This window comes from Theropithecus gelada, chromosome 12 (assembly GCF_003255815.1).
Source record: "Theropithecus gelada isolate Dixy chromosome 12, Tgel_1.0, whole genome shotgun sequence".
Classification (NCBI taxonomy): Eukaryota; Metazoa; Chordata; class Mammalia; order Primates; family Cercopithecidae; genus Theropithecus; species Theropithecus gelada.
The window spans coordinates 65,055,305-65,082,648 of NC_037680.1; the positions used below are offsets into that span (position 1 = coordinate 65,055,305).

The following is a 27,344-nucleotide window of genomic DNA, read 5'->3' on the forward strand; positions in this document are numbered from 1 at the left end:
AAAAAAGAAACAAACAAAAAAAATAAACAAAAACAACAACAACAAATAAAACAAATTTTCTGAAATGTAGTAATTTTAAACCCTTTCGACTTCTATGTATTGAATAGCACTGTTTATTGGAACAAATTTTATTTTTAATAGTGATTTATATATTTTTATTAATACAACTAGTACAGATGTTGGGGGCTCAATGTATTTCATAAACAATTTGTGATTTTTACATGTAAGTAAGTATTGATATATAGATTCAAAGCTTATCAATTTCCCTGGGAGATACCCAGTGGGCAGCATTCCTGGAATCCAGTTTTAGAGTGAAAATCCCCTCACTCTGCTACAACTAAGTTAAAGTTACATGAACTTACTGCAAGAAAATGTAGCCCTTGGGAATTGCTGTCAAGCCTCGTGAAGTCTCAACCTAGTAGATTTTCCATTTGAACTCACTCTTTCTGTGTTGTATAACACTATTTTGTCTTCACAATCAGTTATGTAATTAATAAAACATTTAGAGCTTAATTTAATTATATATAAACATAGCTCATTTCCTGCAGGGTTATTAGAAATACTTTAAATTAAAAATATAAATATGAGAACCCCAAAGAAAAATAGTAGCTTCAAATAATAGGCCCAAATTAGTAAATTAATTTTATTGCCTAATACTCTATATTCCATTAGTAGTTTACTTAATTTCACTTTTTAAAAAGTCCTCTGAGAAATGGATAGAAATTATGTAATGATAATATTGAAACTCAGTTGTGCTCCCTTTAAATTTTCTTTAATAGTTCTATTTATCAGTAGTATATATTTAACCAAATACTTTATTTCAAGTACTACTCCATCCTTCCCCATCACGTTATGATGACAAAGTCTTGGTTATATTCATTTGTTGTATCCAGTCATTCTCCAAAATGCTTATGCATCACTTCCTTTGAATAATTTTTATTGGATTATTATATTCAAGTTTTAATGGCAGATAGCTGTATCCATCTAGATCTACCAAGAAATAAATCCACTGAAGCAAAAATTGAAAGAAATTTACAAAAAAGACTGTTCAAGCTTTGACATTAAAATAGTAACTAGGGAAAAAATAGAATATAATGTTAGGTAGATTGATCAGCATATCTTCCTAAGGTTAATTAGAAATATTAGGAAGGCAAGAAATCTGTAAGTAGCAAAAGGGACTTAGAGGGAAGCATGCAAACTATAGAATACAGTTAGCTTAAGTTTTAGAAAAAAACAAAGAGAGGCAGGAAGGAGAATATTAAACTGAAAAAAATATAGAGTGAATGAGTATAACTTTAGGCATAAGAGTTGTGTAACATAGTTTCAAAAATCAAGGCCAATAACCAGTGTAAACATTGATAAGAATGAAGGTAGAACTGGGAATTTTCTTTTCTAAATGCAGAATATATGTTGTATAAAAGAAAAAGATTATTTAGTGGATATCTGCAAAACTAGTTACTAGGCCTAATTCCTACAAACCCATTTTATGACCATGGTACATAGCTTATCTGGGACTTACTATCCTTATCTTTGAAATAAGAAGATTAGATTGCATGAATCTGAAGCTGTTTTGAGCACAGTTAATTCATCCTGTTATGAAGAAGAGAGAAAAGTTTCAGAAAACCTAGTTTAGAAATGTGCTTCTTTTTCTTTTTCTTTATTTCATTCTCTCCTTCTTCCCTCTCTTCCTTTCTTCCTCCCCACTCCCTTCTTACCTCTCCACTTTGTTTTTCTACCTCAGCCCCTACTTCCTTCCCTTCTCTAGTTCTTCCATTCTTTCTTTCCTTCTCAATAGTTAAGTTTAATAATAGTGGTTGCTTTGTGGTAGATGTTTCAGTGGGAAAAAATTTTAAAGATTGCACAGTTCTTGTCAGAGGTCACAGGAATGGTTGAGTCTGGATGTGGAAGGGGCTTCAGAAGCCATGCTCTGTCTGTTTCTGGAAAACAACAGAACTTAGGAAACAAGCTAAGGATGCTTCTGCAGCTGATAGTGAGAGTTGCTTTATCCAGATGCATTCACATAGGTGGAGAGCTGATGACTTATTTTGTAAGCCTTCCTATGTGAAAACCTTCAAATTGCTTAATTATGCTGATATAAGGAGATTATGAAGTGAAAATAAACAAAATTAATCCACATTCTTTGGGAGATAGCTGGGATAATTTTTAAAGATCTACACTCAAGCAAAATAAATTTATACAAGACAAAAAAGAAAAGTATCTGGCACAAGTTAGTTGTATCATGTGCAGCAGTAAGACTGCTGAATACAAAAAATAGCAACCTAAGTTCATAGAGCAAGATAGACAGCAAGGGGAAAAATTATACCACTCAAAATGGAATAAAACAAATGGTACCCCCTGGGATAGGAAGGCAGACACTTAAAGGCATTCATATATGTGTTAATTGTATTATTCTCTGTGGCAGTGCAAAGCCACAAAAAAGAGAGAAAGACTTTTAATCACTCTGTGCTCCAGAATGGGGCTATGCCATGTGTATTCACATCTGCCCTAAATTACAGTGAAATACACAGTGCAAGTAACTATGACATACAAGAGGACTGGAACGCTATCTTGCATTACATGTCATCAATTTTGAGTCAAGTTAGGATGATCTATATCCTTAGAGAGAAAAAGGTACACTAGGAAATAACTTTTTGAAGCACTAGAAGAGGGGTGAGAAATTATTTCTTCTAATAGTTTTCTTTCCATTTCTTAAAAAGAAAAAGTTGGATGTGGGGGTGATTGCAGAGGAGAGAAGGAATGTAGGGAGAGAGTTAAATTGTCAATTAAAATCAAGACGCCTAGTAAACTTTGAATTTCAGACAAATATTTTTTAGTACAAATATGTTCCAAATGTTGCATGGGCTATGTGTATACTAAATAGTATATATATGTATGTGTGTGTTGTGTTTGTGCCTATATTTTAAAATTAAAGTTTTAAAAAAGAATATTAATTGTTTAATACTCAAGTTTAGCTGGGCTCCTGAAATTCTCCCCCACTAAATTAAGCAATGCTAGGAGAGAGGCAGAGACTCCATCTGCTAAGCACATGAGTATTCTGATTTTCTTTTTGATTTTATAACAGAATCAAACAAGCATTTACATACACCTAGTAACTCAGTGAGAAAATATAATAAATACTACTACAAAAGTATTGAAAAAAATTTGTGCTTTCAAGATACTCACTATATGTGTAGTTCTAGACTGAGTCTAGTTCTATACCTGAGTCTTTCAGCTGCAATAATTACTTCAATTCTTAGCTTCAGTTTGGACATGGTAATCTGCTTCTTTTTATGTATTGATGTGGTTGGATAGAATAGTGTTCCAAACTAGGTAAATATCTAGAAATGGCAAAGAGGGCATATTCAACAGCTGATGAACTGCTAATTCTGTGAAGATAATAACAACAAAAGATTCACAGAAAAACAAACTGATCTCTACACATCTTCCCACAAAGTATTTTGAGTTTCCTCAGCTGTCTGGTATGAATATGTTTTTGTAAATACCATGAAAGAAGTGCATTAAAAATCTTAATTTAAAAAAATTGCTGAAAATCAATGTGAATTATAATGGCTGATTGCTATGATTTTTAAATATTTTGAGACTATCTTTATAAAATGCTTTATACTTGGCAAAAATTCACTTAATTAAAGTCTGAAATTGAATATGAACTCCAAATGTATGTTTATTTTTGTTCGTTCTTTATAGAAATAGAATTGCAGTTTTGTGAATAATTTTTCATTTGTAGTTTGCAAGACATATCAAGAAATCTGAAGGCCAGAAAATTCCTAAAGTGGAGTTGCAAATATCAATTTATGGAGTAAAAATTCTAGAACCCAAAACAAAGGTAAGGCTTATTTTTTAATGTTAGCGGTAATCTTTAATTAATTGCAATTATATTCTTACTTTAACAAATATTTAATAATTTTTGCCACCCTGAACTGTTTAGTTCTGAGCTAATGGCAGTTCGAAACTCTAGGATTTTTAGAAGTGAAAACAACTTTTGGAATTGCGTTATAAGTGATCTTTTCTTCAGCTTGTTTGGGATATAATATTAATAACTTATGTTAAGCGTATTCAGCAGTGTTTGGACTTGTATTTAGGAATTTTTTTTCATGAAATGTGAAAGAGATTCATACAGTGTGGTTCACTGAGTATGAAAGAAGATAAAAGCTGTGTGTTGCTTATTAAAATATTCTGCATTGACTTTTATTTCCTGTAGATGTAATCAGTGTGTATTAGTTTTCTAGGAAGGCCATAGCAAAACACCACAACTGGGTGACTTAAACAACAGAAAATATTTTCTCACAGTTGTGGAGGCTGGAGTTCCAAGATCAAGATGCCAGCAGAGTTGATTTCCTCTGTAGCCATTCTCCTTGGCTTGCAGAGGGCTGCATTGTTGCTGCCTCTTCACATGGTCATCCACCTGTGCACACACTTGTCTGGTGTCTCTTCTTATAAGGACACTCATCAAATTGGATTAGGAACCATACTCATGGCCTCATTTTAACTTAATTACCTTTTTAAAGGCCTTATCTCCTGTTCAAAGAAAAACTAGACAAATTAAATTTAGCAGAGTTTATTTGAACAGATAATGATTCATGAAGCAGGCAGCACTTGAAACCAGAAGATGTTCAGAAAGCTTTTCCCAGCAGCGTGAACATGGAGCTTTTTATAGGCTGAACACAGAATCAAAGTGACAACTCACCTGATTGGCTACAGCAAGGCATCTACTTTATATGGACATGTTGTGATGAGCTGGCTGCCTGTAATTGGCTGAAACTTAGCTGTGTGTTCTACTTCCAAATTAGTGTTCAGTTTATTTACGTACTAGTTAGGTTGCAGTTTGTTGTCTAGGAACTCAAAAAACAGAGACAACCCCAGGTGAATGGCCTCATGCTTATTTAATTTAGCACTCTAACTACAGTCTCATTCTGAGGTGCTGGGGATTAGAGCTTCAACATGTGAATTCTGGGGAACACAATTCAGCCCATAACACACTGTAAACTTAAGTTTCTTGTATTTAAGGGCCTCTGACCCTTCAAAGCAAATTAAATATTTTAAAATATAATCTGTTCTGGATTCGAATTCATTAACAGGTACTTGTGTTGGACTAAAGTGTTTCCTTCCAGAATTCTTACGTTGATGCCCTAACCCCTAATATGGCTATATTTGAAGATAAGGCCTTCAAAGAGGTAACTCAGGTTAAATGAGACTTTAAGGGTGGGGCCCTCATCCAACATGTCTAGTATCCTTACAAAAAGAGGAAGAGACCCCAGGGATATGTATACTCGGAGTAAGGCCCACGTGAAGGCACAGAGTGAAGGCAGCAATCTTCAAGCCAAAGAGAGAGGCCCCAGAGAAACCAAACCTACCGACACCTGGATCTTGGACTTGTAACCTGCAGAACTAGGAAAAAATAAATTCCTGTTGGATAAGACACCCAGTCAGTGGTATTTTGTTATGGCAGGCTTAGTAAACAAATACAGTACTTTATTCACAATGCCTCAGAGTTATCATTTAGTAATTTTCATAAGACTATGTTAGTCAATTTGGAAAAATTAATATTTAACTCCAATTATTTTATAAATACATATTGTTAAAGCATTCTTCTAACACCGTAAGATACATATTGACAAATTAATTCAATATAAAAGCCAAAAGAGGAACTTCTGGCCTGTTAACAGATTATAAAAATGTTTCCCACAGGTCTGCAACTTTTCTCTAGTCCAGCAAGTATCTTTGATACCTTCATCTATGTAAATTCCAGTTCCCAGCAACAACTGGATATTTAAAGTGTGGCCTGTGGACCGCCAGCAATCACATCTATTGGGTGCTTGTTAGAAATGTTGAATCTCAGGCTCTGCTACAGACCTACAGAATCTGTATTTGCAGTTAAAGAAGAAACATAGTGATTCATATGCACATTAAAGTTGGAGGGGATCTGCTGTTGTGCATAGTTTAGTGGCTAAATGCAGTAGGCCTCATTTTCAAATTGTAGCTTATGGAATATCTACAAAAAAATTACCTGAGGCATTTCCAAATGTAATTTCTAAGGCTCCAAATTTGCCTCCAGAATCAGAACCTCTGACTGTGGAAATCTGTAGTAAAGCTCAATGGCATACCTTCAACTTTCCATATTAAAGAACAATGGCATTCTGTCAAACTTCCCAAGACATGAATTCAAGTCCTCTCACAATTATCTGGTCTAATCTTCTCTATTATTCACCCTCCATATTCAATTACAAACAAAGATGTGAAGATTTACTTTAGTTATGGGGATCCTAAAATAACTACTGGTAAGGTGGCTGAAATAAAAAAAGTGAAATGGTGAAAAGATAGTAGAAGGTTGATTCAAGCATTTGGCATATCTGTAGTTTGCTGGGAAACAAGGCAATTGAAAGCAAGGTATGAATGAGATAAATTCATTAGGCAATTAGCAGTTACATAAAGAACAATAGACCAAGGAAGCAATAAGTTACAAAAGGACGATTCAATCAAAAGTGTAGCAATGAAGTGTCGTCTTACATGTCATGAAAAAGAAAATCCTATTCCTACATCTTCTTTTCACAATTAAAAGGATATATAGTGGCAAATGTCCAGTCAGAATAGGGTATTTGTAGGCCATGCTTATGTTGAAAGATTTTTTCTAAATCATATGAATTAGATAGCTGTTTCAGAGTGTGTGTATATGTTTGTCTGTGTATGTGTAATTAATATTATTTTCAATTTCCTATCTGAAGGTTTGGGGCTTGTCACAGCACACATTGAAATATATAAAGCTGATAATATACATTATGTATCATTTTCGTATGTTCCTGTTATTTTGTATTTGAATCTACCTATGGTGCATTCTAAACTCTAATAATTTCACCACATTCATATACCATAATTTACCAAATTATTCTTCCATTATTGAACATATGGCATGTTTCAAATTTTTTGTTAGTTGATAATCACGTTTAAATATTTATAAAATACAAACACGATTAAATGCAGTTATGTAGAGAAAACATTTTTTGGGTTTTAGAATTCACAGGTTAATAATGGCATGTCCTTAGAAATGCATAAAATGCTAATTGCTTAAAACACTACAAGATGGTTACCACTAACTACCACTACAAGGTGGCGACCACTAACTACCACTACAAGATGGCTACCACTTATGTTTATAGGGTATGTGTGTGTGTAAAGAGAGACAAAATTGGATCAGGTAATGTAAATGCAAATGTAATGCAAATGTGGCACAATGTTACCAGTTGGCTAGGTGAAGAGTATATGGGTATGTATTGCAACTTTTTCTATTATTTCCTGCATGATTTCATCTGACCTTTTAAATGAGACTATTTCTTTCAGTGAAAGATATGTGAACTGGCTGGGTGCAGTGGCTTATGCCTGTAATCCCAGCACTTTGGGAGGCCGAGACAGGGGAATCACAAGGTCAGGAGTTCGAGACCAGCCTGGTCAACACAGTGAAACCCCGTCTCTACTAAAAGTTAAAAAAAAAAAAAAAAATACATGGGTGTGGTGGCAGGTGCCTGTAATCCCAGCTACTCAGGGGGCTGAGGCAGGAGAATCGCTTGAACCCAGGAGGTGGAGGTTGCAGTGAGCTGAGATAGCACCACTGCACTCCAGCACAGGCGACAGTATGAGACTCCATCTCAAATAAAAAAAAAAGAAAGAAAGAAAGATATGTGAAAAGCTCTGTTAAAAACTTAATCAACAAGTTAGGCTATCATATCTGTTTGGATTTTCTTCTTTGGCTTCCTGACCACTTGAAGAAACCTACCTTTATGAAACCCAATTGACCAATAACTTACGATTTATTAGGTTATTCCTTATACCTGATCTCCTGATCATTGATTATTTACCTGGAATAAGGATAATTTTTTTCATTAACTTTAAATATTTGTAAATATAAAGACAGAAATACCAAACTTTAAAAAAAAATAGCATATGATACTGTAGAGTGAGGAAAAAACTAAAGTGAATAGGGTCCAAAATTAAGCTGGGCTTAGAAAAAGTCTGTGGTACAACAATAGTACAGAATAGAGAACCCAAAATTAAAGCTGCACACCTATAGCCATCTGATTTTCGACAAAGTCAACAAAAATAACAAATGGGGAGATGATTATTCAATAATTGGTGCTGGGATAGCTGGCTAGCCATATGGAGGAGATTGAAACTGGACCCTTATCTTTCACTATATACAAGAATTAACTCAAGATGGATCAAATATTTAAATATAAGACCTTAAAGTATGAGAATCCTGGAAGAAAACCTAGGAAACTCCATTCCGGTCATTGCCCTTTGGAAAGAATTGATGACTCAAAAGCAATTGCAACAAAAACAAAAGTTGACAAATGGGACCTAATTAAATTAAAGAGCCTCTGCACAGCAAAAGAAACTATCAACAGAGTAAACAGACACCTACAGAATGGGATAAAGTATTGCAAACTATGCATTTAACAAACATCTAATATCCAGAATCTATAAGGAACTTAAACAACTGAACAAGCAAAAAATAATAACCCTATTAAAAAGTGGGGAAAAGAAACAGGAACAGACACTTCTCAAAACAAGACAAACAGGTGGCCATCAAACATGAAAAAAATGTTCCACATCACTAATGAAAGAAATTAAATTCAAAACCGCAATGAGATACAATCACTACCATGCAGAATAACTGTCATTAAAAAGTTAAAAAATAGCAGATGCTGGTGAGGTTGTGAAGAAAAGGGAATGCTTATACACTGTTGGTGGAAATGTAAATTAGTTCAGCTGCTGTGGAGAGCAGTTGGAGATTTCTCAAATAACTTAAAATAGTTAACCATTTTCCAGCAACCCTATTGCTGGTTGAATATACTTGTTATATATCCAAAAGAAAAACAAATCTTTATACCAAAAAGACATACACTCTCATTTTCATCACAGCACTTTTCACAATAGCAAAAACATGGAATCAACCTAGATGCCTCTCAATGGCGGATTGGATAAAGAAAATGTGGTACACATACATCATTGGAACACTATGCAACCATAGTAAAGAATGAAATCATGTCCTTTTGCAGCAACATGGATGCATCTGGAGGTCATTATCCTAAATGAATTAATGCAGAAACAGAAAACCATATACCATATGTTCTTACTTATAAGTAGGTGCATATATTAGGTACTCATGGACATAGTGATGCAACAATAGTTTCTGGGGGCTACCAGAGGGAGAAGGAGGGAGGGGACAAGGGCTTAAAAACAAACTGTTGTATACTATGCTTAATACCTCAGTGCTGGGACTATTTGTACCCCAAACCTCAGCATCATGCAGTATACCCTGGTAACAAACCTGAACATGCACCCCCTGAATCTAAAATAAAAGTTTAAAAAGGTCTGTTTAGTGATAAAAACATAAAACAAAGGGAAAGGTAGTAATAAAGTAGATGATTCCCACATACTATTTTTATTGTTGGAAAATCGTATTTTCAGGTTTCTATCAATAAGTTTATCACATGTCAACCTATCAATTATATAATTCTGTTTCTTAAGCTTTTAATATCAAATCTCCATGTTTCCCCCAACCTAAACCTCCTTTACAAAATATCAATGAGGTGGGGTTCAACTCAACATGATTAGCCAGTTGACTTCATTATCCTATATTGCCTTACCAAAATCAATAATGCCAGTGCTTTCCTTTCCTGTCCACAAGTCTCGATTTCCTATTGACTAATATTTAATAATAAATTGATATTAATAATTAATATTCAATTAGTGTTTAAGATTAAATTGGTAATATTTAATTATTTAATATTAAAGTAATAAATATTTAATATTTAAATTAATAATAGTAAATTACTAGTTAATATTAAAAATTAATTTCTGTTTTTTCTGTTACTTATTTCTGCTCATTTTGTTTTTAATAATTTCAACTTTCATTTTAGATTCAAGAGTTACATGTGCAGATTTGTTACCAGGGTATATTGCATCATGCTGAGGTTTGGAATATGAATGATTCCATCATCCAGATAGTGAGCACAGTACCCAATAGTTTTTCAACCCTTAACACCCTCTTTTCCCATCCCCTTTATAAGTCCCCAGTGTCTACTATTGCCATCATTATGTCCACAAGTACCCAATGTTTCTTACTTATAAGTGAGAACATCCAGTATTTGTTTTTCTGTTTCTGCACTAATACGTTTAGGATAATGGCCTCCAGCAGTATCCATTTTCTGTAAAGGACATGAGTTTGTTCTTTTTGTGGCTGCGTAGTATTCTGTGGTATATATGTACCGCATTTTCTTTATCCAACCTGCTGTTAATGGGCACCTTGCTTGATTCCATGTCTTTGCCATTATGAATAATGCTGCAATGAACACGCGAGTGCATGTGTCTTTTTGGTAGAAAGATTTGTCTTTTTATGGGTATATGTCAAGTATGTATACCCATTAACAGGGTTGCTGGAAAACGGTAACTGTTTTAAGTTCCTTGGAAAATCTCCAAACTTCTCTCCATAGAGGCTGAACTAAATTACATTCCCACCAATAGTGTATAAGCATTCTCTTTTTTTCATAGCTTCACCAGCATCTGTTGTTTTCTACTGTTTAATAAGCTATTCTGATTGGTGTGAGATTGTATCTCATTGTGGTTTTTATTTGAATTTCTTTGATGATAAGTGATGTGGAACATTTTTTCATGTTTATTGGCTGCTTGTTTGTCTTCTTGAGAGAAGTGTCTGTTCATGTCTTTTGCTTAATTTTTAATATGGTTATTTGTTTTTTTGTGTGTTTAATTGTTTAATTCCTATAGAACCTGGGTATTAGACGTTTGTTGGATGCATAGTTTGCGAAAATTTTCTCCCATTCTGTAAGGTGTCTGTTTACTCTGTTTGATAGTTTCTTTTGCTGTGCAGATGCTCTTTAATTAGGTTCCACAAGTCTACTTTTGTTTTTGTCGCAATTGCTTTTGGGAACTTAGACAAAAATTCCTTACCAAGCTGATATCAAGAAGGGCATTGACATTATTTTCTTCTAGGATTTTTATAGTTTGAGGTACTACATTGTTTAATCCATCTTGAGTTAATTTCTGTATATGATAAAAGGTTGGGGTCCACTTTTGTTCTTCTGCATATGGATAGCTAGGTATCCCAGCACCATTTATTGAATAGGGAGTCCTTTCCCCATTGTTCATTTTTGTTGACTTTGTCCAAGATCAGATGGCTGTAGACTTGTGGCTTCATTTCTGAATTCTCTGTTCTTTGCCATTGGTCTATGTGTCTGTTTTTGTACCAGTACCATGCTGTTTTGGTTACTATAGCCTTATAGTACAGTCGTCGGGTAATGTGATGCCTCCAGATTTATTCTTTTTGGTTAAAATTGCTCTGTCTATTCAAGCTCTTTTTTGGTTTCATATGCAGTTTAAAATTTTTAAAATTCTAATTCCCTGAAAAATGGCATTGGTCATTTGATAGGAATAGCATTGAATCTATATATTGTTTGGTCAATATGGTCATTTTAACAGTATTAATTCTTCCAATTCATGAGCATGGAATATTTTTCCATTTGTTTATGTCATGTTTGATTTTTTTTCCGCAGTGTTTTGTAGTTCTTCTTGGTAGAAATCTTTCACCTCTTTGGTTAGATGTATTACTAGGTATTTTATTTTTTTTGTTGTTGTTGACTGTTGTAAATAGGATTGCATTATTGATTTGTCTCTCAGCTCTAATGTTATTTGGTGTACAGAAATGCTACTGATTTCTGTACATTGATTTTATATCCTGAAACTTTACTGAAGTTGTTTACTGTCAGTTGCAGGAGCCTCTTGGTGGAATCTTTAGGATCTTCTAGGTAATCATATTACATATTGTAAGTTAAGAGGGATAGTTTGACTTATTATTTTTCTATTTTGAAGCCTTCTCTTTTTTTCTGTTGCCTGATTCCTCTGGCAAGGACTTTGAGTACTATGTGGAATAGGAGTGGTGAGAGTGGGCATCCTTGTCTTGTTCCAGTTGTCAAGGGGAATGTTCCAGCTTTTGCCGGTTCAGTATGATGTTGGCTGTGGGTTTGTCATAGATGGCTGTTACTATTTTGAAGTATGTTCCTTCAGTGCCTAGTTTGTGCAGGGATTTTTATCATGAAGGAATGCTGGATTTTTTTGAAGGCTTTTTCCACTTCTGTTTATATGATCATATAGTTTTTGTTCTTAATTCTGTTTTTATGTTGAATTGTATTTATTGATTTGCATATGTTGCACCAACCTTGCATCCCAGGAATAAAGCCTTCTTGGTTGTTTTGAATTATTTTTTTAATGTACTGTGGAATTCAGCTTGCAAGTATTCTGTTGAGAATTTTTGCATCTCTGTGCATCTGGAATATTGGCCTATAGTTTTCTTTTTTCACTGTATCTTTGCCATGTTTTGGTATCTGAATTATGCTGGTTTCGTCGAATGAGTTAGAGAGAAGTTCCTTCTCCTCAGTTTTTTGGGAATGGTTACAGTAGAATTGGTACCAACTCTTCTTTTGTAGGTATAGTAGAATTTGGCTGCGAATCTATCTGCTCTGGGGCTTTGTTTGGTTGACAGATTTTTTATTACTGATTCAGTTTCAGAACTTGATATTGTTCTGTTCAAGATTTCAGTTTCTTGCTGATTCAATGTTGGGAGGTTATGCATTTCTAGAAATTTATCAGTTTCCTCTAGATTTTCTAGTTTGTGAGCTTCAAGATGTTCGTAATAGTCTCTGAGGATCTTTTGTATTTCTGTGGGATCAGTTGTAATACCACCTTTGTTGTTTCTCATTATACTTCTTTGACTTTTCTCTCCTTTAGCCTTTGTTCTTGTAGCTCGCGGTCTAGTGATCTTGTTGATCCTTTCAAAGAACTAACTTTTGGGTTTGTTTATTGTTTTATGGATTTTTTTATATCAATTTCATTCAGTTCCACTCAGATTTTAGTTATTTCTCCTGCTAGCTTTGGGGTTAGTTGATATTTGTTCTTCTAGTTCCCCTAGGTGTGATATTCGATTGCTAACTAGTGATCTTTCTAAATTTCTGAGGTATGCACTTAGCACTGATAACTAATTTTTAAGAGCCCTGTTAGAATTCTATTCCCAGAAGTGAGTTTTTAAAACTCTTAAGGAAAAAGAAGCATCTCTATTTTAATCCCTACCAAACCTGGAGAGCAATCTTGGAGTTTAAAAATCCTTGAGATATTTTATACATTCAATTATATTGCATATTAATGTAGAAAAACTGACTATTTACCCTGTTACATATGAATATAGAGTATATGACTATTTACCCATATATATAAAATACCATGTCTTGAATGCATTAAAAATGTAGGAAATCTAAAAAAGGGATTTACAAAGCACCAGTGTCCCCAAGACATTCCTAAGAATGCCAATTGCTCTGTGTGTGTGTGTGTGTGTGTGTGTGTGTGTGTGTAGTGAGAGAGAGAGAAAGAGACAATCCTCAGTTCTCGGATACAACCTATTCATAGGCATTCATGGACATGCATTTAGGAACTACTATTCAAGGACATATATATAAGTGAAACAGAAAAAAATCAATCATTTCATTTTAGATATATGTTGATATTTAGAAAAAACAAATGTGATACTTCTAAAATAAATTTATTTATAGTTAAACATACAGCTATGAGACAATATTTTTAAATATATTATTAATCTAACATGGACTATCTTTATACAGAATAGAATATTTTTTTTTCACTTGGATGAATGAAAATGGAAAGTGAAAATTAAGTGAAAGCAATCTCAATAACAATTGGCTCCTCTATCTTTCTTTCTGAGTCCTTTTCTTTTCTGCTTTTCTCACTTGTCCTCCAAATGAAGATTATAGAGTGCTAGAAACAGGCAGTGTAGATAGATTAATTGGGGATAAAAACATCTACTGATTTTTTGTTCCAACTCCAATAAAATATCATTAATATGAAAGCCTAGTGTTTTTCACTATGGTTATTGTGTTCCTGGGTCTCTTTATCCTGTCTTACCAAAAATTATTGCTACATTTCAAATTCGTAGTGGTCCATCACAATAATAATAAAATAACTGATAAAAATAATGAAATTACAGGTTTCATCTCCCTAGACTGTTTTAGGAAGATACCTTTGCTAATCCAAGCAAAGACTAGGATGATTCACCACTGGTCATAACCACTTTCTATGATCATACTGGTTGGGTAAGTAAATGAGAGACTATGTAGATTTCAGCACCAGCTAAGTGAATGTTGTGTTTTGCATGTTACTCATAATTTATCGCATCTATGGAGAAATGAATTTTTTTCCTATAGTGTTTAGCAGTAATATTTTCTCTTTATTTATCATTAACATGCTTTTACAATTAATAAGCTGGTGTAGACCTCCTGTGAGTATTTGGGAGCTATAGTGTAACAGAGGGCTGTTATTTCATTGACTATATTGTCATTAAAACAAAACAATGTCAATAAGAAAGGAAACTGTTCTAATAGGCAAAATACAGAAAGAAGATAGTCTTAAACAAATATGGTCATTGTCCATCAATGCTCTATGTATAAGAAAGGAAAGATGCCACCATTAAAAGCTAAGTAAATCAAGCACCTCTTCTTAGAATTGATTACCTCTGCTTTTAAACAGGTAAATTAGGCTATTTAATAATGCCAGTGAGTATTACGATCATACAATATACTTCCTCATTTTAATTTTCATACTTACCAGGCAACTCTTTATTGGCTTACCATTTGGTCTACCATTGTATGCAGGGAAAGAATGCATTGCTGTAGACAGTTCTCTTAGCATTCATTTGTATATCTCTTTTTTTTCTTTTCTTTTCTTTTTTTTTTTTGATGGAGTCTCGCTCTGTTGCCTAGGCTAGAGTGCAGTGGTGCTATCTCGGCTCACTGCAAGCTCCACCTCCCGGGTTCAAGCCATTCTGCCTCAGCCTCCCGAGTAGCTGGGACTACAGGCGCCTGTCACCATGCCTGGCTAATTTTTTTTGTATTTTTAGTAGAGACAGGGTTTCACCGTGTTAGCCAGGATGGTCTCGATCTCCTGTCCTCGTGATCCACCCGCGTCGGCCTCCCAAAGAGCTGAGATTACAGGCGTGAGCCACCGCGCCCAGCCTTTATATCTCATTTTATATATTCATTTTCAGTCTGATGAGCAGTTATTTGAATCAGAGTACTAGAGCAAATCTCAGCAAGCTGACACATCAAACTCTGAACTGAGAGGTTTAAGTTTTTCATATCAATGATTCTTATCTTGACCAAAATCTCTGAGGTTTTGATTCAACTGAGGTTAAAACAGTGAAAATTTTTATAGCAAGCACCCCAGGTATTTGTGCTACAGGTTGTCTGAAGCCACCTTTAGAGAAACTCTTCTAGTTACAACCTTAAAATAAAGCTTTTTTGGGGGATATTCAGCCAGCCTTCCTTAGATGAAACTATAGTTGCTTCCATCTCCAATCTTATAAAACACCCACTCAATAATGTTGGTGAACTGAGTTTCTGATTGATATTTCTAGTGTTACAATGTGTCTTAGGAAAATATATTTATGACTACAATAGAAAAGGGAATAGTTGATTTTTCTATTTGTCATAATCAAAAGCATTGAATTTCTTTTCTACCTCCAACATGTTTCAGAAGACTGTGAAGAATGAATAATTAATATGGATGATCTATATGAATATAACAGTGTCAAATGCCCCATCTTTTGACTAAATAATAGTAATTTTAGTAACACATTTATTTTATATAAATATTTCTATTTTAATGATGTATATACCTGCTATTTTATAAGTTTTATAATTTAATGTATGTGTGTGTCTGTGTGTGCATGTGTACATATATACTGCCACTATATCTATCTGGTTGCAGTATTTGCCTTCTACTGATGAACAGATTTGATTTCATGATATGGAGTCTGGATATGTATACCATTCATTCACTGCTTCATGAAAAATGCTACAGAAGTTCGAAAGATGAGCTTCCTAGACAGAAAAGGTTCAAGAGTGTATGAGTAACCATGAAATTATATAAAATAAAATTTAATAAGATTACTAAGGATGAAATTATAGTGTGTTTCACACGAAATTGTATCCAGGCTGTGTTCTAAATTATAATGCTAGTAAATAGCAGTGAGATAAAATGAGAATCCTCTGGTTTAAAAGAGTTCTGGTAATTCTGTAAAACTGTGCTGGTGTCTTATACTTTCTGGGTCTCATTGTTCTCCTCTGTAAATATGCAAAGTTTAAAGTGTATGATTTCTCAAGAGCTATTGTAGCTCAGATAGGCCATAAATCTTTGATCATTTTGTACTATGCTTGTGTTTTGCTAAGTACTATTGAAATGCATATCTTAGTTTCATCCTGAATCAGGAGGTCTATCTGTATCCATTATGCCTTTGTTTTAGGTTAGAGTATACATAATTATAAAATCAAAGATTGACAGATGATTGTTCTACTTTTAAAGTCATATGTTATTAACACAAATGAGTATTTTAGAAAATGAAAAAAGAATCCCATCAACTATGTTTATTTCCATCTGTGTTTACAGGAAGTTCAACACAATTGCCAGCTTCATAGAATATCTTTTTGTGCAGATGATAAAACTGACAAGAGGATATTCACTTTCATATGCAAAGATTCTGAGTCAAATAAACATTTGTGCTATGTATTTGACAGCGAAAAGTGTGTAAGTATCCCAGATGTTTTAGGGTGGTTTGTTCTGTTTTACAAGCCAGGAATTGTCTAGTTTCTGGCATTAGTAAAGTATTTGAAAATGAATAATGTCTGTAAATACTTAGCTGTACTAATAGATTTATTTTGTCATGAGAATATGCTTCAGGATGTCATCCATGACTAAATTCTCATGTTCATGAGCATAAACTCACATGCAAATATATTTTATTAGAATGTCATGCCTGCTTATGTTATGCATTTATTTATTTTATAATAATTTAATCTATTTTAGTTTTAAACTCAAATAGGATTTAGTAATATGCACATAATATAAGAGTAATGGTGAGCAAAAGTGTGTTTCCCCCACATGTGCAGAATCTGATGGATTTTATAAAAATAAATATTCTTAACTCCAGGAAGTATAATCTGTATGGTTCCTTAAAAGATTTTCCAATACATTGAAAATGTAGTTCCTTATGTTCATTATATAAAACTCTTAGGCCAGGCACGGTGGCTCACACCTGTAATCCCGGCACTTCGGGAGGCCGAGGTGGTCGGATCATGAGGTCAAGAGATCGAGACCATCCTGACCAAAATGGTGAAACTCTGTCTCTACTAAAAATACAAAAATTAGCTGGGTGTGGTGGCGCGTGCCAGTGGTCCCAGCTACTGGGGAGGCTGAGGCAGGAGAATCACTTGAACCTGGGAGGTGGAGGTTGCAGTGAGCCGAGATCGCACCACTGAACTCCAGCCTGGCGGCAGAGTGAGACTCCGTCTCAAGAAAAGAAAAAACAAAACAAAACAAAAAACTTAATATAATGAAAGTTAATGGAATTATATGTATGAAATTCTATGTTAAATCCTGTAGCTGTTCTTTAATCATCTGAAATCTTAAGGAAAACCCATTGATGGCTGCAGTGAAGGAAAAACATGTAACCTCAACAATTTTATTGGTTTAGGTAGGAAATAAAACAATTCATCTATTTGCTAATTTATCTTGCTGTCAAAAATAGATAGCAAATATTATTATCGCTATTATGTCATTTGTTTATCTAGCTTCAGTATTGAGCTTCTTGAGAACAAATACCTTTTTATTTTTTCATGTGACTCCTACATCAAGTGGACAATAGGTGCTCAATGAAGCATTCCTTAAGAAAAAGATCGCGTTGAAAACTTACAAAACATAGAACAAGTTATCATTTTTATTTTTTAAACTGTAGTTCTCTAGAAAGGAAAGCTAATGTGCTAAGCTACTAGACATCATAATACCTTTTGTGACTTTGGTGCACATTATGGAACATTTCATCAGAAAAAGATGCTTAGCAATCTAAGACAATATTTTGCGCACAATAAGACATTTTATATAGCTCAAATTGATGTTGAATTTTATTTTATATGAACTTCTATTGAATGAATAAATAAAATTTACATATAATTTACATATTTCAAGTGCTTTTTAACCATGATTGCTTACAGATTCTTTTCTCTATGACTGAGAAGATTGAAGTTGATATTTGTTGAATATCTTCTATACATAATTTATAACCTTTTACCACCGACATAAAGCAGTAAACTCAGTTATTCTTCTTTCTGCCTTACCCATAGAAATAAATTTTGAAATGTTTCAGAGTCAGAGTTCGTTATAAATATTAGCCTTCTTATAGATTTGTGCCACTTGTTTTATATTCTTTGATCCCTATCCAAATTTGTTAAATTAATATTTAAAATATAAGCTTGCCAGCTTAAAAGCATAGACCCCATTTCTTCTTCATCCTAACTGTCTGTAATTGATTGTTCTCTTTGGATGTAGCATATCTACTCTATTTTCTCTTAAAGACTGAAAATAATTTCCTAAAGCCTAAGCAGTGGTTCACAATCATTAATGTGCATAAAAATCATATGGGATGCCTTTTAAAAACTCTTATCAATTGGGGCTGAAGCTCAGGAAATCTATATTTATCAAGTATACCAAGTTGTTCTGCTGCAGGTAGAGGAAGTCTTGGCTTTGAAAAGTTCCCAGAAAATCTCCCAACTATAAGTTGGCGTCACCTTCATGAGCTGAAAAATGACATGTTTTCTTAATAGCCGGGCGAGGCGGCGGGCGCCTGTAGTCCCAGCTACTCGGGAGGCTGAGGCAGGAGAATGGCGTGAACCCGGGAGGCGGAGCTTGCAGTGAGCCGAGATCGCGCCACTGCACTCCAGCCTGGGCGACTAAGCGAGACTCTGTCTCAAAAAAAAAAAAAAAAAAAAAAAATTTGTTATACCTGCACTATCTTAACTATGAGGTTTTATCAGTGCTAATTATAATGATGACTATATTTATAACACTGATGTTATATGTATGTAGAATTTTTGATATGCCATCTTATGTAATTCTTATTTTAAATAGTATATCATAGAGTGCTAAAATGGGAAATAAGTTATGGCCTATCTCATACAAATCTCCTTCTGTTTTAAAAAACCAAGATCAGAGATGTTGAAGTAAGTTTTCCAAAGTTACAAAACTAAGCAGTCAATAGAATCAGGACTAAAATCTAAGACTCTTAATTCCCATTGCTACATTTATCTCAACATGCTATATTACTCCCATAACTGTGGCCTCCTCTAGAGTTCATCTGCTCTTATTGGGGCCTTTACTCTATCTGTTCATTGTATTTTATCTTTTTAGTACTTCTTTGAAATTGAGAATTTGAAAGATGAAACTTTTTTAGTATGTCACAAGACTGGAATTCACTACTTTATTAACAGTATCATGTTGTATTAATAGTCCTCCTTCTTCCATAGTGATGGTGAGGACCATATGAGGAGTGAGAACATTCAGCCCTGCCAAATTAGAATGCTGAGCCTCTATACTTACCAGGCAATAAGGGAGCAGTGCATTTCCACCCTCACTCTCATACTGGAATTGCATCAGATGAAGCTACCTAAAGCAGAAAATTTAAATCATTTCCAGTATTTAATAAAATGAAAATCACTCTTTGTACCAAGAAACAGGTTTCTTAAACTAAAAAAGAAATGACAGTCAGTAGTTACCAACACATAGATGTCAGAGATATTAGAATTATAGGACAAAGGTTTTGGAACAGCCATCATATAACATAATAAAATGAGCAGTCACAAACACACATGAAACAGATGAGAATGCAGAAAGTCTTCTCAATGAAATAGAAAATCTAAGCAAAGAAACAGAAGATATAAAGAATACTGAAAAATAACCACATGAAAGACTCAATGTATAGGCTCAACAGCAGAATAGAGAGAACAGAGGAAAAGAATCAATGACCTAGAAGATTGACAAATAGAAAATGCCCAATCTGAACAACACAAAAATTATAGCCTCAATAAACCAGCAAAAACAAAGCCAAAACAGAACCTCATGGACTGTGGGACCATAACAAAATATCTAACACCTGTGTGTCATCTGAGTCCTGGAAAAAGAGAAATAAGCACCCTTAAAAAACACTCCAAGAATATTAGTTGAAAACATTCCCGATTTGACAAAGAACATCAACCTATAGATTTAAAATACTGGGTGATCTCCAAACGGGATTAATCCAAATAACTCCACACCAAGACACATCATATTCAAGCTTCTGAAAACTGAAGACAAAAGAAAAATCTTGAAAGCAACAAGAGATAAGCAAGTACTTACCTATAGCAGAGAATGTGAATGGCAGTGTATTTCTCACCAGAAACCATGAAGGCAAGAAGGAAGTTACATAATACTTTTGAGTAATGGAAAAAACAAAAATCTGTCAAATGATCCTATGTCCAGAAAAATATTCTTCAGAAATTGGAAATAAATTTTTAAAAATTATTAGATGAATGAAAATTAAGATTGTTTGCCACTACTAGACATCTTAAATGAATGGCTAAAGGAAGTTCTCTAAATGGAAAGGAAACAATACAAAACAGGAACTTGGAGCATAAGGAAGGAAAAGAAAAAACAAGATGAGCAAACATATGAGTAAATCTTTAGTTTTCTAAATTATGTTTGATGATAGAAGAAAAAAATACTTTCTGATGTGATTTTAAAATCTGACATGATTTCATATATGGACATATGAAATATGTAAGGCAATTATATTAAACTAGGAAGGTTGAGAGGATGTAAAAAGGGAGGTGAGGTGTCTACACCTCACATAAACTGGAAAAATAATAGCACTAGGTAACTATGATAAGTTATATAGATAAAATGTGAATCTGATAACAACCCCTAACTTGTTATATAATGAGATACACTTAAAAGCACTATAGAGAAATTAAAATGTTATCATTTTAAAACCCCATAGAAATGCAATGAAAAGAAAACAGAGAAAGAAAAAAGATAAGTAACAGAAAAGAAAAAGATTAAATAATGTACTTAAGCCCTAACATATCAAAAATCACATTAAATGTAAATAGCCTACGCCAGTTAAAATATGTTGTTAGGGTGGATTACAAAACGTAATCCAGATACATATTGTCTATAAGAAGTTCACTGCAAACATAATGGTATAGGTGATATAGGCAGGCTAAAAATGGAAGAATGAACAGAGAGTTTTCATGCAAACATTATTCAAAGAAAGCAATAGTAACTATATTTACATCAGATAAAGTAGACCTCAATACAAAGAAAATTACCAGAGACAGAGGGGGACATATAGTGATAAAAGGGACCAGTTCCCAAGAAGATATGGTAATTCTAACTGTATATTACCAAAAAATAGAGCTGCAAAATGAGAAACAAAAACAGATAGAACTAAAAGGGTAAATAGACAAATACACAAGTATAGTCAGAAATTTTACTGGTACTTTCCCTCAAATTTATAGAATAATTAGAAAATCATCAAGGATATAGAATAACTCAACATCATCAACCAGTGGGATCTAATGAGCAATTACAGAGAACCTCAGCTAACAACAACATTATGTATGTTATTTTCAAGTGTTTGAGGATGATGTACCAAATTAAGTCACATCCTGGACCATATAGTAAATCTTGAAAAGTTAAAAGAATTAAAATTATTTAACATTTCTCTGACTATAAGGAAATCAGTCTAAAAATCAGTAACAGAAAGCCAGAAAATCTTTACAAGCTAGGAAATGAAACATCATATTTATAAATATTCCATACATCAAATAGCAATTCATACATGAATTTTTAATTCCATGAATTGAATAAAAATGAAATAGAGCATATCAACATTTGTGTGATATAACTAAAGCAGTGATAAGAAAGAAATTTGTAACAACTAATTTAAAACATTAGAAAAGAGGAAAGTCTCAAATGAATAATCTATGTTCCCATCTCAAGTACACAGAACAACAAAAATATCAAAATAAACCACAAAGTAAGCAGAAGGAAGATAAGATTAATAAGAAATTGAAAATACAGAAAATCAATGAAGCAAAGACCTGATTCTTCAAAAGATTATAAAAGTCACAAATTGTATTAATTTGACAAAGAACAAAAGAGAGGGAGAAGACACAAGTTACCAATATTTACAATGAGAACCAGCAGATTTCACTACAGACTCTCTGAATATCAAAAGAATAAGAGGATCTTTTAAAGAACTTCACACACACAAATTCAAAAATACAAATGAATTGGATCAATTATTTAGGAACACTATTACCACAAATCACTCATTATTAAGTAGATTATTTTAATAGCCTAACTATAAAGGAAATTAAATTTATAAATTTAAAGTTATTAAAAGATAAATCTCCAGGTGTAGATGGTTTCACTGGAGAATTCTATAAAATGTTTAAACAGGAATTAATGCTATTCTGTACAATCCATTCCAGTGAAAAATAAGAGAGAGAAACACTTTCTACTTCATTTTGTGAAACTAGTATTTCTCTGATACCAAAACCAGACTTAGTGCAAATAAATAAATAAACAAATAGTAGAGATCTAAATTCCTCAGGAATAAAAATGTAAAAATTCCTAAGGAAATATAACCCAATAATGCATTGTATTAGTCATGGTTCTCTAGAGGGATAGAGCTAATAGGATGTATATATTGAAAGTTTACTAAGGAGTATTAAATTCACACAGTCACAAGGTCCCACAATAGGCCATCTGCAAGCTGAGGAGCAAGGAAACCAGTCATAGTCCCGAAGCTGAAAAACTTGAAGTCCAATATTCAAGGGCAGGAAGATCCAGCACAGGAGAAAGATGTAGGCTGGGAGGTTAAGTCAGTCTAGACTTTTCACGTTTTTCTGCCTGCTTTATATTCTGGCTGCATTAGCAGCTGCTTAGATGGTGCCCAGCCAGATTAAAGGTAGGTCTGCCTTTTCCAGCCCACTGACTCAAATGTTAATCTCCATTGGCAACACCCTCACAGACACACGCAGGATCAATACTTTGCATCCTTTAATCCAATAAAGTTGACGCTGAATAATAACCATCACATGCATTAAAAGAATTATATGCAAAGATTAAGAGTAGTTTGTCCCAAGGATGCACATTTTGCTCAACATTCGAAAATCTAGTGATGTAATCAATCACATGATAAATCTAAAGAAGAAACATCATGTGATAATACCAATCAGTGCTTTAAAAATACTTTTAAAAAATGAACACACACTCATTGTTTAAAACTCTCAGAAAAATAGGAATAGAAAGAACTTCCACAATTTGATAAAGAGCATCTAAACAAAATGCAGATATTTTACTTTATGGTAAAAAAAAAAAAAAAGAATGCTTTCCTCCTTAGATATGGAACAAAGCAAAGCTTTTCACTCTCTTGGCTCATATGAAACACTGCCATAGAAACTGTAGCCATCACAGCAAGACAAAAAAGCATGTAAGAAATTTGCAGAATGTAAAAAAAGAAATCTTTGCTTATATGCAGATGACATGATTGTCTATGTAGAAAATTTTGAATCTAAAACAATTTCTGGATTTAATAAATGAATTTAGCCAGGTGGCACAATACATAATTAACATACATGGATCAGTTGTATTGCTGTATACTAGTAGTGAACATGTGGATACAAAAATTTACAATTGCTAAAAGAAGTGGAATACATAGGTGTAAGTCTAAACTAGGAAGTGAAATTTGTATGCTGAAAATTCATATGCAACAAAATGCTGATGAAAGAAATAATAGACTGTATAAATAAATGGAGATACTATTTTCAGTTCTTCATACTGATGTATAGATTTAACACAATTCCTGTCAAAATTATAGCAAGGTTTTGTAGATATAGACAAGATTACTCTAAACTTTATATGGAAAGGCAAAGGAGATAGAATCGCTAAAACAATTTCAAAAAAAGAGCAGTGAAGTGAAAGTAATTCATCTATCCTGTTTCAAGACATATTAGATACCTTTACTAATGAAGACTTTAGTTTTGGTGGAGGGATAGACAATAGGTCAATGGAGGAGCAAACGTGTAAATCAACACACAGAAATATGCCCAGCTAATGTCTGTCAGTGCTACAAAAGCAGTGCAATAGGGGAAAGAAGGTTTTGAGGGGTTTTTTAATTTGTTTTTGTTTTGTTTTTTGTTGTTGTTGTTGCTTTGTTTTTGTTTTTTGTTGTTGTTCAAAGAGTGCCGGTGCAATTGGACTTTCAAAGGCAAATAAAATGCACCTTGACCTAAACCTCACACTCTATCTAAAAATTAACTGAAAATTCATCATGGACTTAGATATAAAAAGTACAACTATCAAACATTTAGAAAAAAACACATGGGAAACCTTCAGAATGTAGGGCTAGGAAAAGAGTTCTTAGAATTGGCATCCATAGCATCCAAATGACATCCATTGACATCAAAATGGGGGGAAATGATACACTGAACTTTTGAAAACATTTTTCTGTGTGTACGTGCTTTGCTCCATGCCTTAGGAGGAAAACATTCATTTTTTTTATCATAAAGTAAAATATCTGTATTTTGTTTAGATGTTCTTTATCAAATTGGGGATGAAAAGACTGGGAGAAAGTATTTGCAAACCACATATCAGACAAATAACTAGTAAAAAAACATTAAACACTCAACAGTATGAAAACAATCAAATTAGAACACGAACAAAAGACAACAAGATGCATTTCATTGAAGGGGATATACAGATGGCAAGTAAGCATTTGAAAAGATGTTAAACGTTGGTGTCCATTAGGGAAATGCAAAATAAAATCAAAATAAGGTATTACTACAGAACTTTCAGAAGGGCTACAATAAAAACACCAAATGCTGGTAAGAATGGGGAAAAAGTACATCACTCACACATAGCTGATGGAGATATAAAATGATATGGCCATTTAGGAAAAACAGTTTGGCAATTTTATAAGAAACTAAACATGCAACTGTCCTGTGAAATACTTGGACATTTATCCCAGAGAAATCAAAACTTAAAATGTTCACACAAAATCCTATACACAAATATTTATAGAAGCTTATTCATAATAGCCCAAAACTACAAGCCATCCAGAAAATGGGTGAAGAACATTACCTAGCAATTAAAAGGCATGAACTATTAGACACACAACAATGTGGATGACTCTCCAGAGATTAGGGAATGCAAAAAGTCTATCTCAAAAGCCTGTGTACTCTATGATTCAATTTCTATAATATTCTTAAAATGGCAAAATTATAGAAATGGAGAAAAATTAGTGTTTTCCAGAGGTTAAGGAAATGATGAGGGCAGGCTAGAAGAGGATGTGCTTATAAAACAGCAAGATGAAGGATTCTTGTCGTAATCAAATTATTCTGTATTTTGACTATATTATTAATATCCTGGTTGTGAGTGGTACTATAGTTTTGCAATATATTATCATTAGAATAACCTGGACAAAGGATACACAAGATCTCTGTATTATTGCTTACAGCTGAATGTAAATCTAAATTATCTGAAAATAAAGTTTACTTTAAATATCTGAAAAATAAAGTGTGGCCTATTTGGACCAAACCTTTTATCTTATTTTAAGTAAATTGTAGGCCAAAAAGAATTAGTTTCTTTAACAGAGTGACAAACTAGATAGAAACAGAATTTGAACTTAGAGGAAGGCCTACCTTAGCATACTACAAAACTGGAATTCACTTTATTGGTATTATCATGTTATATTATTTACATTTGATATTTATGCAACTTCTACAGTCATCTTATTAAATTACAAAAATACAACTAGAACAGAGAATTTATTGTGATATGGCTGATTTTTATTATAAATGAAATATAATTGCTGTCAACTGTTTAACCATTGTTTTGATTTTCTTCATTTTTCACAATTTCATTTCTAAATGTTAATAAATATACCTTATTTGATGAATGCTACTTTTAATATAATTTAAAGAGTAGCCCAAATTATCAAATCAAATTATCACACACATGTTTTTTAAAGATGTGAAAGGAACTGTAAAATAAGGCAAAGTTTAAAACTTCATTTTTACATCTTAATTAATTCTCTGTAAAAAGGGTTCATTGTCAAAAGAATCATACATTATTAGTACTAAAAGGAATCATTGCATCCAGTCTTTTTACAAGATCTGGGGGAAGGTGTTTACTACATATTCTTATTATAGCTCTATTTCACATTTGTCTTGTATTAATAATAGTTTTTGAATCACATTTATTAAAATAAAAAATGATTGTTTTTTATATTTCATTACATGATTGAAGGAGAGCTAATTTTCTTAGATTAGCCATCCAACTTAATGTAATTAGTTTAAAATTAGAATCTGGAAGCTTATTGTTGCTGAGTATTTGCCTCCAATACTAGTTTTCATGTTTCCGTTTCATGAAATACTATAATTTACATATCAAGTCCCTGAGTTTAAAAACTCCAAAGAATTGGCTTATTATGACAGCAAGCAGGAGTGACCAGCTATACACTAGAAAACTAATTTTTCAGTTAATTGTCTGAGGTTCTTTTGTATGTGATTTTGAAGACAAACTTTCTTTTATTTGAACAAATTTATGGAATAAATGTGAAACTTTGTTACATGGATATAATGCGCAGTGATCAAGTCAAGGCATTTAGGGAGGACATCACCTGAGTACAATACATTTGTATTAACTATAGTCACCTTACTCTACTACCAAACATTGAATTTATTCCTTCTCTCTAACTGTATGTTTGTACCCATTAACCCACTTCTCTTCATCCTCCTTTTCCCACTTATTCTTCTCAGGCTCTGTTATCCGTCTTTCTACTCTGTACCTCCATGTGATCAACTACTTTACTTTCACATGTAAATAAGAACATGCAATATTTGTCTTTTTCTGCCTTATTTCACTTAAGATAATGACCTCCAGTTCCATCCATGTTGCTTCGAATGACATGATATCATTACTTTTATGGCCAAATAATGTTTCATTGTGCATGTATACAACACATTTTCTTCATCCATTTATCCACTGGCAGACATTTAGATTGATGCCATGTGTTTGCTATTGTGAATAGTGCCGAAATAAACATCTGACTGCAGGAATCCCTTTGATATATTGATTTCTTTTCCTTTGGGTGGATACCCAGTAGTGGAGCTGCTGGACCAAATGATAAATATATTTTCAGGGTTTTTTTTTTTTTTTTGGAAATCTTCATAATGTTTTCCATAGTAGCTTTAGTAGTTTACATTTCCACCAACAGTACATAAAAGTTCCTTTTTCTCCACATCCTCGCCAACCTCTGTTATCTTTTGTCTTTTTGATAATAGCCATTCTGACTGGGGTAAGATGATAACATTGTGGTT

General features: G+C 33.3%; 1 protein-coding gene across 5 annotated transcripts in view; it reads left to right on the forward strand.

The window, feature by feature from the left end:
* GULP1 (GULP, engulfment adaptor PTB domain containing 1) overlaps positions 1 to 27,344 on the forward strand; it is a 307,929-nt gene that overhangs the window by 236,060 nt on the left and 44,525 nt on the right. For 4 of the 5 annotated variants that reach the window (XM_025404712.1, XM_025404710.1, XM_025404713.1 and 1 more), the window contains 2 exons: positions 3,746 to 3,844; positions 16,537 to 16,674. The exons of the other annotated variant lie outside the window; for it this stretch is intronic. In XM_025404712.1, the coding sequence (XP_025260497.1) occupies positions 3,746 to 3,844; positions 16,537 to 16,674 (237 nt within the window). The remainder of the gene's footprint in view (positions 1 to 3,745; positions 3,845 to 16,536; positions 16,675 to 27,344) is intronic. 5 annotated transcript variants of the gene reach the window in all.